General features: G+C 60.3%; 1 protein-coding gene across 1 annotated transcript; it reads left to right on the top strand.

The window, feature by feature from the left end:
- Window positions 1-4,002: 4,002 nt before the first annotated feature.
- Window positions 4,003-10,713, top strand: ENDOU (endonuclease, poly(U) specific; the record flags this gene model as incomplete). Its single annotated transcript, XM_082332710.1, has 9 exons — window positions 4,003-4,060; window positions 7,706-7,840; window positions 8,046-8,087; window positions 8,801-8,972; window positions 9,102-9,301; window positions 9,593-9,706; window positions 9,788-9,894; window positions 10,290-10,432; window positions 10,599-10,713. 9 exons carry the CDS (start codon window positions 4,003-4,005, stop codon window positions 10,711-10,713), a joined length of 1,086 nt encoding a protein of 361 aa, XP_082188836.1.
- Window positions 10,714-11,668: the final 955 nt, after the last annotated feature.

Genomic DNA, 11,668 nt, shown 5'->3' on the forward strand with positions numbered 1-11,668 from the left:
TGTTTCAAGCGATGCAGCCAGCTACGAGACAGCATGCGTGTTCCTTGCAGCTCCCAGCACCACATCCATCCCAGGACCCCCGCGTCCCCCCCAGTGCAAAGCTTGGCTCTGTGCTTCTCTGCAAGGCAGCGGGGAGCCGTGCTCGGTGGGGACCTGGTTTTGACACCTGCCATCTCCCAGGTTTCTAATTCCAGCCCCATGCATGGTCCCAGCGGCGTGCGTGTCCAGGCAAACCAGGGCAAAACAGAGAGGCAATGGCGATTCCTTGGCATCTGGACCCAAACTGGGCAGCCCAGACCCCCCGCAGTCACCTTTCCCAGGATGTTTGCCCTGAAGGACCAAAGGAGCCTCGAAATGAAAGAGCTCATGTGTGGGGAAGGAAGGGTTAAACCAGACTTGAACGTTTTCCAGATGTTTCTGGGCCTGCAGATTACCTTCAGTCCGCAGGTTGGCTGGCCGGGGCGATGGATGTGTCTTGGGGCTCGCCCTCCCTCGGCTGCAGGCGGGGTGCTGGCCCGGTCAGCTGGCTTGGCTGGAGTGGAAAAGCTGACCCTTGTCTGGTTTCCCTGGTGCAGGCTGTGAAGAGCACCCCGTTGGGGAGCTCACCGCCGTCTGTGCACCTCCACAACCCACAAGCCTCTATCCCCCACAAGCTGCGCTTTCCCTAGGAGCCCAAGCGTGAAGGTTCAGCCCCACCAGCAATTCCCATGGAGCCGCAGAAGCCCCATGATGTCCCGAGGGTGAGGGAAAACCTGGAGAAATATTCTGGAAAAGGGCAATGAGTCCAGGAGGATGCAGAGAGGAGGATGGCAGGAGGGGATGGAGCTTGGTGTAGAGCAGCCCTGCTCGTAGAAAACATTGGACTGTGCAAAAATCAGAGGCTGGAAGCCTGCCTCCTCGAGCGAGATGATGGGTAAAGCCAGGGGCTGGACGAGGGTGTAATGCAAGGGGCGAGAGCTAAGGGCATTGGGCACAGGAGCAAGCGTGGCTGCCCGGACTCCCGGCTTTGCCTCCTGCGTCCCCGAGGCCAGGGCCAGCGCTGGGTGCCGCGGGCTCAGCACGTGGGCAAGTCCCGTCACCTCGGCTCTAACGCAAGAGTGACACGGAGCCAGCCCCGGGGCGCTTGACTCACCGCCCTCCTGCAACACCCCTCGTGGGTGAGCGCCCCGAACGGGGTCACAGGGTTCGGTGACAGCCAGCGACGCTGTCCTCCTGTCACCAGTGGCTGACTCTGGACCGTGGCCCGGCACACACCTACCTGCTCTTGTCCCTGGACCTGCAAACCATGGGACTGGGCGAGGAGAGGCAGGTTGTCCCCAGGAGCTCGGAGGGCTTTGGTGCCTGCAGGTCCTGCTGGAAGGTAGAGGTGGGAACAAGATGTGCTGGACCATGGGGGTGTGCGAGGACGGGAGGTGGGGAGTGCTCAGACCCGGCCACCAGCTTCTGGAAGGTGTGGCTGAGAAACAGGGACAAACATGCTGTTCCTGCATCTTTGCTGGTGGAGCTGGCGCTCCCAGTTAAGCCCAAGGCAAAAGGTGTCATCCTCCATGGTGAGGCTGGGAAAGCAACCTTCTGCAAGAAGAGATGGGCTCCACCTCCATCCTCCTCCATCCAGCTCCCTCACGGAGCACCGCGGGCATTGCTCCATCTCCAGGCGCTGTGGCTCCTGCTCTTCCTGGGCATCTCAGAGGAGCAAGAGGGACGCACGATGGCCACAGCCATCCATCCAACATCCAGCCCCACTGATGTGAGCTCCTCATCCCCAGCAGGGCTTGGGGCACAGCCTGGAGTTAGGGAAAGGCTAGCTTGTGCAAGAGCCAGCTGATGGACTCAAAGAGCAGTCTCAGCACGGGGTGACACAAAGATGTCAGGAAAAACAAGGCTGCTCTCAGGAAGGACAGGTCAGCAGGGTCAGCAGCCCAGGGCGGAGGGTAGGAAATGACTGAGGGGTGAGAAAGAAGCCAAACCTGGTCCTTATTACACCAAACGCTGCTCTCCTGTGCCAGCTAACGCACCCGGGAAATTAAGGCTGTTGCAATGCTGCTGTGTCGGCAGGATGAATTGCAGGCAGCTGGTGGAGGTTAGAGATTGCCTCCCCTTGGCTCAGGTGGTGTCCGGAGGTCAGTTATCCCCTGCCGAGGGGGGGATGCGCAGGGAGTGATCCCTTCCTTGGTGGGGAGACCCTGTCCTGGACCTGCTGCTTCTGGTGATGAAAGCATCGGGAGCGTGGCCGTCTGGCAGCCGCCGTGGCCGGCAGCCCAGGGGAGCCCGGGGCTGTTTACAGAAGCTCCAGGAGCCTCTGGCTGAGGAGTCTTCCCAGCACCACGTCAGGCAAACGCCTGGCCGAGCCAGAGGGACATGGACCACAGGGGACCAGCCAGCGCTGGGCCATCCCTGGGTCTGTCGCAGTGCACTGGCGAGGAGGCGGAGAAGCGGCTGGAATAAATCATTTGGGCTTTGGGCCAGGCTTGTGATGAGGCTTCCTGAGAAACCGGGTCACCGTGTGAGGAGAAGCCAGAAACCAGCCGGTGCCTGCGCTGGACCCTCAGTGCAGCACCAACACGCGCTGTTGGGCTCTTCATTATTTTCCTGGAAAGACGAGGAATGCGATGCTTGCAGACAACACAACCATGCTCCCTGGTGGATGAGTTGAGGTCAGCCCATGCCAGCCCTTGAGGGACCATGGCTGGGAAGAGATGAGGAGATGTGTGGAAGAGCTGAACTTCCCCAACACCCTCCAGCAGCAAAACTGGTTGAGGAGGTTCCTTCCTGCTCGCCTCCGTGCGCTGCTCTCCAAACCAGAATGGGAAAATAGCAGTTTTTAAACCAGCCTCCAGAGGGATGGTGAGTTAGGTCTGGATTATTTTCCTGATGCGGTTGAGCTGGGCAGTGGAGGGGTGTGGATGGAGATGGGCTCAGGGACGATTGCGATGCCTCTGAAAACAGGGAGTCTGTGCCGCGGCTGAGAGGCAGCGTGAAGATGCCCTTGGAGGTGGGATGGGCGCTGACCTGTTCCAGTCTGGTCACTCCCATGCCTTTGGGTGTACTGGTCAGCACGTATGACACGCTCCGGGACTGGGAACCAGTGGGAGACAGGTCCCCTCCAGGCTGTGGTAGCATGGAAAGCTGTCTCTCCTGCCGGATACACCAAAACAGCCACCATCTGGGAACATCTTCCACTGGGATGCACTGAACTGAGCCTGGGCTGGCCCTGCTGTGGGCAGGGAGGAGGCTGGTGACCACGCCAGGCATGGGCCGGGCTCCCCCTCGGCATCACCTGGGGCCATGGAGGCTCCCTGGAGAAGGGCAGCCCCACGCAGGGTGGGGATGGACCAGCTCTGGGCTTGCCCCAGGAGTGAGACCACACTGGGATAGCCCACAAAACCTACTCCCTGAGCAGCCTCGACGCTGAAGCCCGGCTTGTGGTTATGTCTCAGGGTTTCCTTGTGCTGCTGGAGGATCTGGAGGCTTCAACCGAGGCTGGTCTGTGCCGTAAGGGGGGCACAGCCTCCGGAGACTGCAACTGAGGAAGGCGAGATCATTACCTCCAATTAACTGGGCAGCAGAAGGTTGCCCCCAGTTAGCACCAGTTGCATGGGAGCATGTGGCACATTGAGGGACCAAGCTGTGGCACTGATCACCAGCTCGCGTCTCTAATGGACCTGCTGGGCTCTGGGTGGGCACAGACCCCACTGGGAAGCTTTCCCTGTGCTCCTCAATCATCCCCGGGGGTCATGCACGTGAGGAGTGGAGCAATACTGGGATACTGGATTTACCAGCCCTCCTCCCACTCCGGGCAGCCTATGATTAAGCCGTGCACATAATGAGTTTTGGCAAAGTTTGAGTACAGCCTGCCCATGAAGTCCCCGGCAGCATCATGCTCCTCCCTCCCCTCCGTGCTCCCAGGGGACCCACATATAACAGGGAGCGCCAGGGAGCACCGTCATTCCCAACCTGCTCTCGGGGACGCTCCGAAACACCCAGCCTGCTGTCTACGGGACGATGAAGACCTGGATCCTCCTCGTCGGGGCAGGAATAGCCCTGGGCTGCGTGTCTGGCAGTGAGTAATGGAGCTTTGCTTTGGCAGAGGGGCTAAACCAGCCGGTGCATGCGATGGGAAGGGGCCAACGATGGGTCAAAAGCAGATGGTGCTGAGGGCGCTGCTGTAAGCCAGGAGCTCGGCTGGTTCCTTGCGAGGTTGGATCCAGCAGAGCTTCACAGGGGAAAGGGTGAGGGATGTTTTCATGCTGGAGGGCTTCCTCGAGCTCTGGGGGACTCAGCTGGTGATGAGGGTGGTTTATCCTTCTCTTTGATGGGTTGAGACTTCCCCTGGTCTTTAGCCTTGTCCACCAGTTGTTTTCTGGTGCATCTTGCTGTGCTTTCATCGTGCAAGCCCGCCTTCCTCTGGCTCCTCCATCCTTCCCCACTGGGGGAGGACGAAGGCCAATATTTTTCTATACCTTATCCACAATCCCCCCGTGGCCGCTGGAGGTGAGCGGAGGAGCCAGTCAGATGCAATGGGAAATGCAACATGAACTCGGGTGTTTTGCCCTTCACGACTCTGCTGGGGTTGTTATGAGAGGAGACAGGCTTGGAGAGATGATAAGGAGTAGCTCTGTCTTTAAGGCAGATGCTGCAACAAGGAGTGGCTTGTGGGCAACGGGTTTTGGCTCCCGGTCGACCAGGATCCTGCATGTGACTAGGTGCCTTCGTTGCCATCTTCTTGCACAAAATCTGAACTGTGATCTGTTTGCAAGAAGGGAGTTTCGTCACTTCTGACGCTGCCAGCAGGCTGTATCTGGTGTTTCAGAAGCAGCCGACTCCCATCAGGATTAATGGTGCAGAGTTTTGTAAGGCCGGTGCAGAAGAGGAGCTGCTTCTGCTGCCATTGGGTTGCCCTGAAAGCAGGAGGATTTGCCATGGTCTCCTCTTGTTTAACGCAAGCGCTAAGTTATTCTTGCTTGGAGGAATAACTGGGCTCGCCGCGGCTGGGACGCTGGGCAGCCTCGCTGGCTCGTGTCGTGGTCTGTCCTTGGCACATGCTTCGGGCCAGCGCTATGGGAGCATCGCCCCGATGGACCTGTCTGAGCTGTAACACCTCCGCCGTGTCACAGCTTCCTTCATCCTCGGCTGGAAAGGACAGCGGTGGGAGATTTTGCCTGATTATCTCACAGACAGCTTGCACCCAGGGTTATACGTGGTTTTGGGGGCCAGGAGCATGTAACTAAATATTTGGGGAGCTCAGACTATCAATAGCTCTTTTGTTGCAAGTTAAGTTGTCCTTCAAATGGGTCCTTTTAGAGGCAAGGTTGATCTTTGGTCTGTGTTTGCACAGCGCAGCAAGGTCTTGAGTCAGGCCAGGGACTCGCGGACGTTGCTCTGACACGAGCCGTAATTCATGTTCGTGTGCTAAACCGAGCTGAGAGCCGCTGGGAGGGCTCCGTCATGTCTCAGACATTTCCCCACACCTTGCTGAATGGAGCTGCTCAGGAAATAGCCCGCGTTTTCTCGGTCAAAACTTTTTTGGCGGAAACGAAAATGAGTTTGTTCGTGTCCAAAAAGCTGTGCTCGGGGAGGGATGGATCTGGCTGAAGGGCTAAAAATGAGAAAGAAATATTTGTCTGGCTTTGTGCAGCCAGAAAATATCTACTGGCTGGACCAGCCAAGTATCAACTGAGTCGCTGAGCGCGGATGCGCTGCGCTGAGCACTGCTGGCCATGGCCTCCTGCTCCGGCTGCCGTCCCTTGGCTGCAGCGTTGCCAGCTCTCCCAGCAGCCCTTCTCTCCCAAAAGCCCCAGCAGCCCTTCTAAACTTGACCATCACAAGCGGCCGACTGCTCTGCAGCTATTGAGGCTCGTCCCTGCGTGAGGAGGAGCGAACCCCCTCCTGCAGCCGTCCCCCGTGCCCTGCTCGCGCTCCCCGGGCAGGGAGAAGCCTCGGCGCCCTGCAGCTGAGCCCCGCGGGAGATGGGGCGATGCTGAGCTCGCTCCTGCAAGGACTCTGCAAGGCTCCCGGCCTCGGCTGAGTCACTGCACACCCCAGTATCGGTGCTTTGCTGCGACACGCTCTGGCAGCACGTGCCCCAGGACTGGGAAGGTCTCAGCGGTGACTTATGTGTGGGCAATTCCTGCCTTGCACAATCCCTCCGGGACTGCTGCTGGAAAATGAGCCTGGATGCGTGATTCAGGCTGACTTATCCTGGCTGCCGCTTTGGGAGCGAGAGGGATGCCGTTCTGGGGACTGGGATCTCGGCTGCCAACCCTATCAGAGCTCCAGGCCTGGCTGCTCTTCTGCATGCACTGGTGAGACCGGGGTGTCTGGACACCATGAGCACCACTCGCCACCCAAATCGCCTGTGCCCCTTCCCTCTGCAGCCCTTCCCGCTTCTCCCTGCATCAGTACGAGCAAAGGCGGGATTAAAGTAGCAGCAAGGGCAGACGGCCTCCAGGAGCATCTCAAGCAACCCCTTCCTACTACCGCCCCTCTTGCTATAAAGTGGATTTGCAGAAAAGGACCTGGGGGTGAGGAGCCAAACGGGAGTCAGCAGCGTGCCCTTGCAGCACGGTCGGTCAGCCTGGGCGGGTTGGCGAAGAAGTTCTTCCTCTCTCATCAGCACGCGTGGGTCCTTGATTGTGTGATTCTGAAAAGCACAAATAATTTGGCTAAAACGCAAGACAACAGAGCAAGCAACGCGAGTGCAGAGAGAAGCCAGCAAGCGTGACACTTGGAGGTCACTCTCATCACGGCTGTGTCAGGATTTGCCCTCAGGGCATGTTTCACCTGCTGGAGGTGTTTCAGGTGATGCGTGATTGCAGGTTTGCGAGGGAAAGCACCACCCTTTCCTCCGGGGATCGCTTTGCAGGCTGGCAGCTTGGTTGGGACATGGCTTCTCAGCACGTCCTTGGAGATGGTCACCTTCCTGGCCGGAGCAAAGGGATGCCGAGAAAGCCATGCCCGGGCTGCCTGCTGTCCCATTCCTCCCGTCAGGAGCTGAGCAACACAGAGGATAAGGCACATTCCCTAAGCTCGCAGTCTCTGGGCTGTCTCTTAGTACAAACCCAACATCTTGGTCTCCTACAGCCCCTCTTTGCTTGACGGCAAGTGTCCACTGTCCATCTGAGACACGGCACTTGCCCTATTCAAAGCACAGCTTGAGTTGCTGCGTTATTTTTAGCTTTGCCAACATGTGTAATAAAGCACATGCTCGACAACACATTTATCATATAAATAGCTCGGGAAGGAGTCCCGAGGTTTCCCAGCATTGCAGAAAGAGCGACGGTCGGGTTGCAAATAAGGGTGTCTGGAATGTGGCACTCCTCGGGCCCAGAGACGGCAGGACCCGGGGCACTCCTGCTAAGCCTGGCATTAAAAGGGTGAATCAGAAGGAGCAATTCATGGTGGGGAGCCAAGAACGTGTTTCCTGGTGTGAAGTGGCCCTGACGTGGTGGACGTCCGTGGCCGAAGAGGAGTCACCCATGGAGATGTGCCATCCGAGGATTCAGCCGGTCAAAATGCCACCCATAAACGCTGACAAAGGATCCCAAATAGCTCCAGGAGGGGAGCCTGGTCCTTCAGGCTCTCCCAGGAGGGCAGGAAGGCAGGATGGCCTCAGGTCGTGGGCTGGATGGGGCAGGGCGGTCGGGCTGGATGGGGCAGGGCGGTCAGTCTGTCCTGCAGACCACACTGTTGGTTCTCTGTCCCCAAGACCTGTACACGGCCTCCGACTCCTGCAAGGGACGCTGCGAGGAGCCCTACAGCAAGGAGGATGAGTGCCACTGCAATGCCGAGTGCGAGAGGCACCACAACTGCTGCGAGGATTACTACAGGCACTGCCGACCCGGTGAGCATCCTCGGGTGATGGGGAGGCTTCAGGGGGCTGCGCTCCCCCTGAGGCTGCCAGAGCCCGGCTATGGGGGGCAAAGGGGTTGGTTTGCAAGCATGTCTCTGCCCATGCCGCTGTGCATTTGTGTGTGTGGTCCTGGGCAGCCCCCAGCCCATATCTCCATCACTCAGAGCTCCTTTTTCTTCCCCCTGGCTCCGTGCAGGTGGAGAATGGGCCGAGGAGGCAGCTCACGCCCGTGCCAGCGGTGAGTAGCTCCGCTTCTGAGCAAGGACAATAAATCACCACCTCGGTCTCGCCCCGCGTGCCTCCGGGCAGCTCACTCCTCTGCCACCCATGGCTCTTGGGGGCCGATGGCATCGGGGTACCGCGCTGGCTTGTGGCCATGTACATGCCCGTACCGCTGTCGCCGGCCACTCCAAGCCACTGCGTGTCGTTGCTGAGCAGACGGTGCAGCGAGAGCCCCAGCATCGCCTGCCTGGTTACCAGCAGCGATATCGCCCTTCGCCAGAGCCGGGTGAAGCAGGCAGGCACAGAGCAGCCAGAGGCAGGGGCGAGCTGGCGTTTGCACCCCCTGGTCACCGCGCACCTAAAACACGGGAGATGGAGAGGGGGCTGATCCCAGCAGATGCGTTGCAAAGAGCAGAGTCGTGCCTGGGAGATGGGGACTGATGCTTCCCAGCTCACCCAGGGCTTAATGAAAGGCTCCCGTGCCTGCAGCCCTGTGGCCAGCTCCTTTCCCCAGGGCATGGGGTTGGTGAGGGTTGGGGACCCCCTGCCACCCCTGCACCCCTTAACCCTCCGTGCTGAGCACCCGGCTCTCGCGGTGTCCCGAGATCGTGACACCCGCACATCGGTGCAGCATCAGGTGCTGCATCACCCTCACTTCTCCGCGGGCAGCTGATCTGCAGCCCCGGGAGCCGCTGCCTGCTCTTGCCAGCCTCCTGCCTCTCCTTGCAGAGGGTTTCTCCAGCAGCCGGGACGCCATCACCGACGAAGACCTCCTGCGCATCTCGGAGGAGCTTTACCAGGCGGATCACAACAAAGCCCGGCCGACCGACATCGCCATTAACCCCCAGTACCAGGCCTCCCCCGACGAGACGGATGACCAGGAGGACCGCTCCCCACAGCCGTGAGTGTGCACGAGCATCCTCGCAGGGTGGCAAGGGCCACCACGGCAGAAACCAGCTAGCCAGGCAGGGTGCAGGGCTGGTTTTGGAGGGGACCCTCCCCACTGAATGCAGGATCCACGCTCTCCTAGGCTCTACAAATACGTCAATGAGGAGCTCTTCTCCAAACCTACCTACGCAAGCTTCATTAAACTGCTGGACAACTACCAGAGGGCGACTGGCAGGGAGGAGGACGTGACGGCGGAGGAGCTGAGGGAGCAGGACAACTTCCTCAAGGAGGTGATGAAAACCGAGCTCATGAAGAAACTCTTCACCTTCCTCCACAAAAAAAGTGAGTGTGGAGCAGGGCAGGACTGACCAGGGGGAATGGGGTCCCTGGACGTTGGGCATCCAAAGGGAAAGCCCCAGCTGGGTGGGAGATGACCTGGGGGGATGGAGACTGGAGGAGTGTGGGAGCGGGCTCTCCAGAGCTGCTGGGACATGGGAGAATTGAGCAGGGCAAAGCTGAGTTGTTCCTGAGGGAGGGGACTGGGTCAGGGATGGGGGGAGCCCCAGCTCTGCCTCTCCCAGTGCTCCCATCCCGGGACACTGCTCCCACCTCTCCACGCCGCCTTGCCCGCAGACCGCTACGGCTCCGAGCAGGAGTTCGTCGCCGATTTGAAGGAGATGTGGTTCGGCCTCTACTCCAGAGGCGACGGCGAGCAGGACTCCAGCGGCTTCGAGCACGTCTTCTCAGGTAGAGCCCGCGCCGGTGGGACGAGGGGTGCCGGGCAGCGCCGGGCTGGGCGGCTCACCCCAGGGTCTCGCTTGTGTTTAGGGGAGGTGAAAAAAGGGAAGGTGTCTGGATTTCACAACTGGATTCGCTTCTACCTCCTTGAAAAGCAGGGCATCGTCAACTACTTCAGCCACAACTTCAACGGGCCGGTAAGTGATCCCACAGGGTCCGTGGGTGGTGGTGCTGCACCGGCCGGCAGCATCCCAGATCGGCCACCTTCCAAACAGGGTGAACCAGAAGCATCGGAGATGCTCACCCTGCCATGTCCCCTCTGCCTCCCTGTGCGGACCCTGGGACGGAGGCAGGGTGGGAAGGTCCAGAAAAGACGATGCAATGGGCAAAAGGGGCTCCCAAACCACAAGCGAGAGAGTTGAGACTGGGGGGCTCTGCCTGGCAGCCCTTCAGACCAGCTCTGGATCTGTCCCTGGAGAGGGCGTGAGGATGCCTGGCTTCACATGCAGACGGGCTTTGCTTGAATTCCCTGCCCTGCTGCACCCGGAGCCAAGCGGAGCCGGGGCTCTGATCCCCAAACCCCTTTCTCTAGTGGGACACCTACCCCGACGTGCTGGGGCTGCAGTTCAGCTGGGACGGCTTTTACAAGGAGGTGGGCTCTGCCTTCATCGGCTGCAGCCCCGAGTTCGAGTTTGGACTGTACACGTTGTGCTTCATCGCGCGTCCTGGGAGGGCGTAAGTACCGTATCTGTCTGCATCCGTCTGTCTGTCCTCTGGCCGTGGAGCCAGCAGTGCCCTCCTGAGCCCCATCAGCAGCCGGGTCGGCCCCTGAGCATCCGAGAGATGCGATTGCAGGGCTCCGGGATGGAGCAGGGCAATGACGCAGGCTGTGTCCCCACAGATGTCACCTGAGCCTGGGTGGCTACAGCCTGAGCATCCAGACCTACACCTGGACCAAGTCCACCTACGGCAACGGCAAGAAGTACATTGCCACCGCCTACGTGATCTCCCCCTGAGGCTGGGAAGAGGGGGAGCGACTGCAGCCCCGCTCTGGGGCCCTGGGCTGCCCCATGCCGGGGGCCCGCGGCACTGGGCAGGACTGGTCCGGCTGTGGGAGGCAGGCGGCCGCGCTGCAGGACCAGCGCAGGGTACCGGAGTGAGCTGGGCAGGACGGCGCTGGCCGTGCCATGCATGGAGGCAGCGAGGGGATGGAGGCAGCAGCCTCAGCACCCCCCAGTCCCATCGAGCGCCGTGTTCCCCAGTCGCAGCAGGAGAGCAGGGGGAAGGGAGGGACTTGCAGTGGAAAGCAGCACCCCTGAGGCAAATAAATACTGACCCTGGATGGAGAAGTGTTTCATTCCTCGGGGCAGGAGCTGCCGCTTGCCACACAGCTCTGCCCCATCGGCAGCTCCCCCTCCCCATCGCTTCTGTGCCAGGGACAGGGCAGGTACTGGCCCAGGGTGGGTGCTGGGACCCCTGGGTGCTGCCAGGGCCACATCCAGCCCCTGGGGTGTAGCAGGATGGGCTGCACACCCTTCCCCTCTTGCCGCGGCCTCCAGCCCCGGAGCTCCCCGGTAAGGCTGACACAGCGAGGGACATGGAGCAGGCAGGACCCTCGTCCTCATTTATCTCCACTGCTCCCAGGGAGCAGCCCCTCGCTGCCCTGGGTCTACTGGTGTGGGACCCTGGAGGGGTGAGGATACTGGGCAAAGTGAGCTTCTGCCGGCCAGGGTCAGTGCCACCATCTGCGCCACTTGCTCCTCCCCTGTGGCACCCAAAACTTGTCCCCTACCTTCCTATATCCACGTCTGCACCCAGCTTCTCCGGCTCAGCCTCGCTGCCTGCCGTCTCTGAGCCCCAGGAGCTGCTCGTGGGTCCTGCCCTGAGGAATTGCCCCACTCGGGGACCGAGGAGACGGCCAAGCTGCTGGGCCCCCAGGTCTCTGTCCCAGAGGCAGCCTCTCCCTGGGGA

The sequence above is a fragment of the Platalea leucorodia genome (assembly GCF_965183815.1).
Source record: "Platalea leucorodia genome assembly, chromosome: 23".
Taxonomy (NCBI): domain Eukaryota; kingdom Metazoa; phylum Chordata; class Aves; order Pelecaniformes; family Threskiornithidae; genus Platalea; species Platalea leucorodia.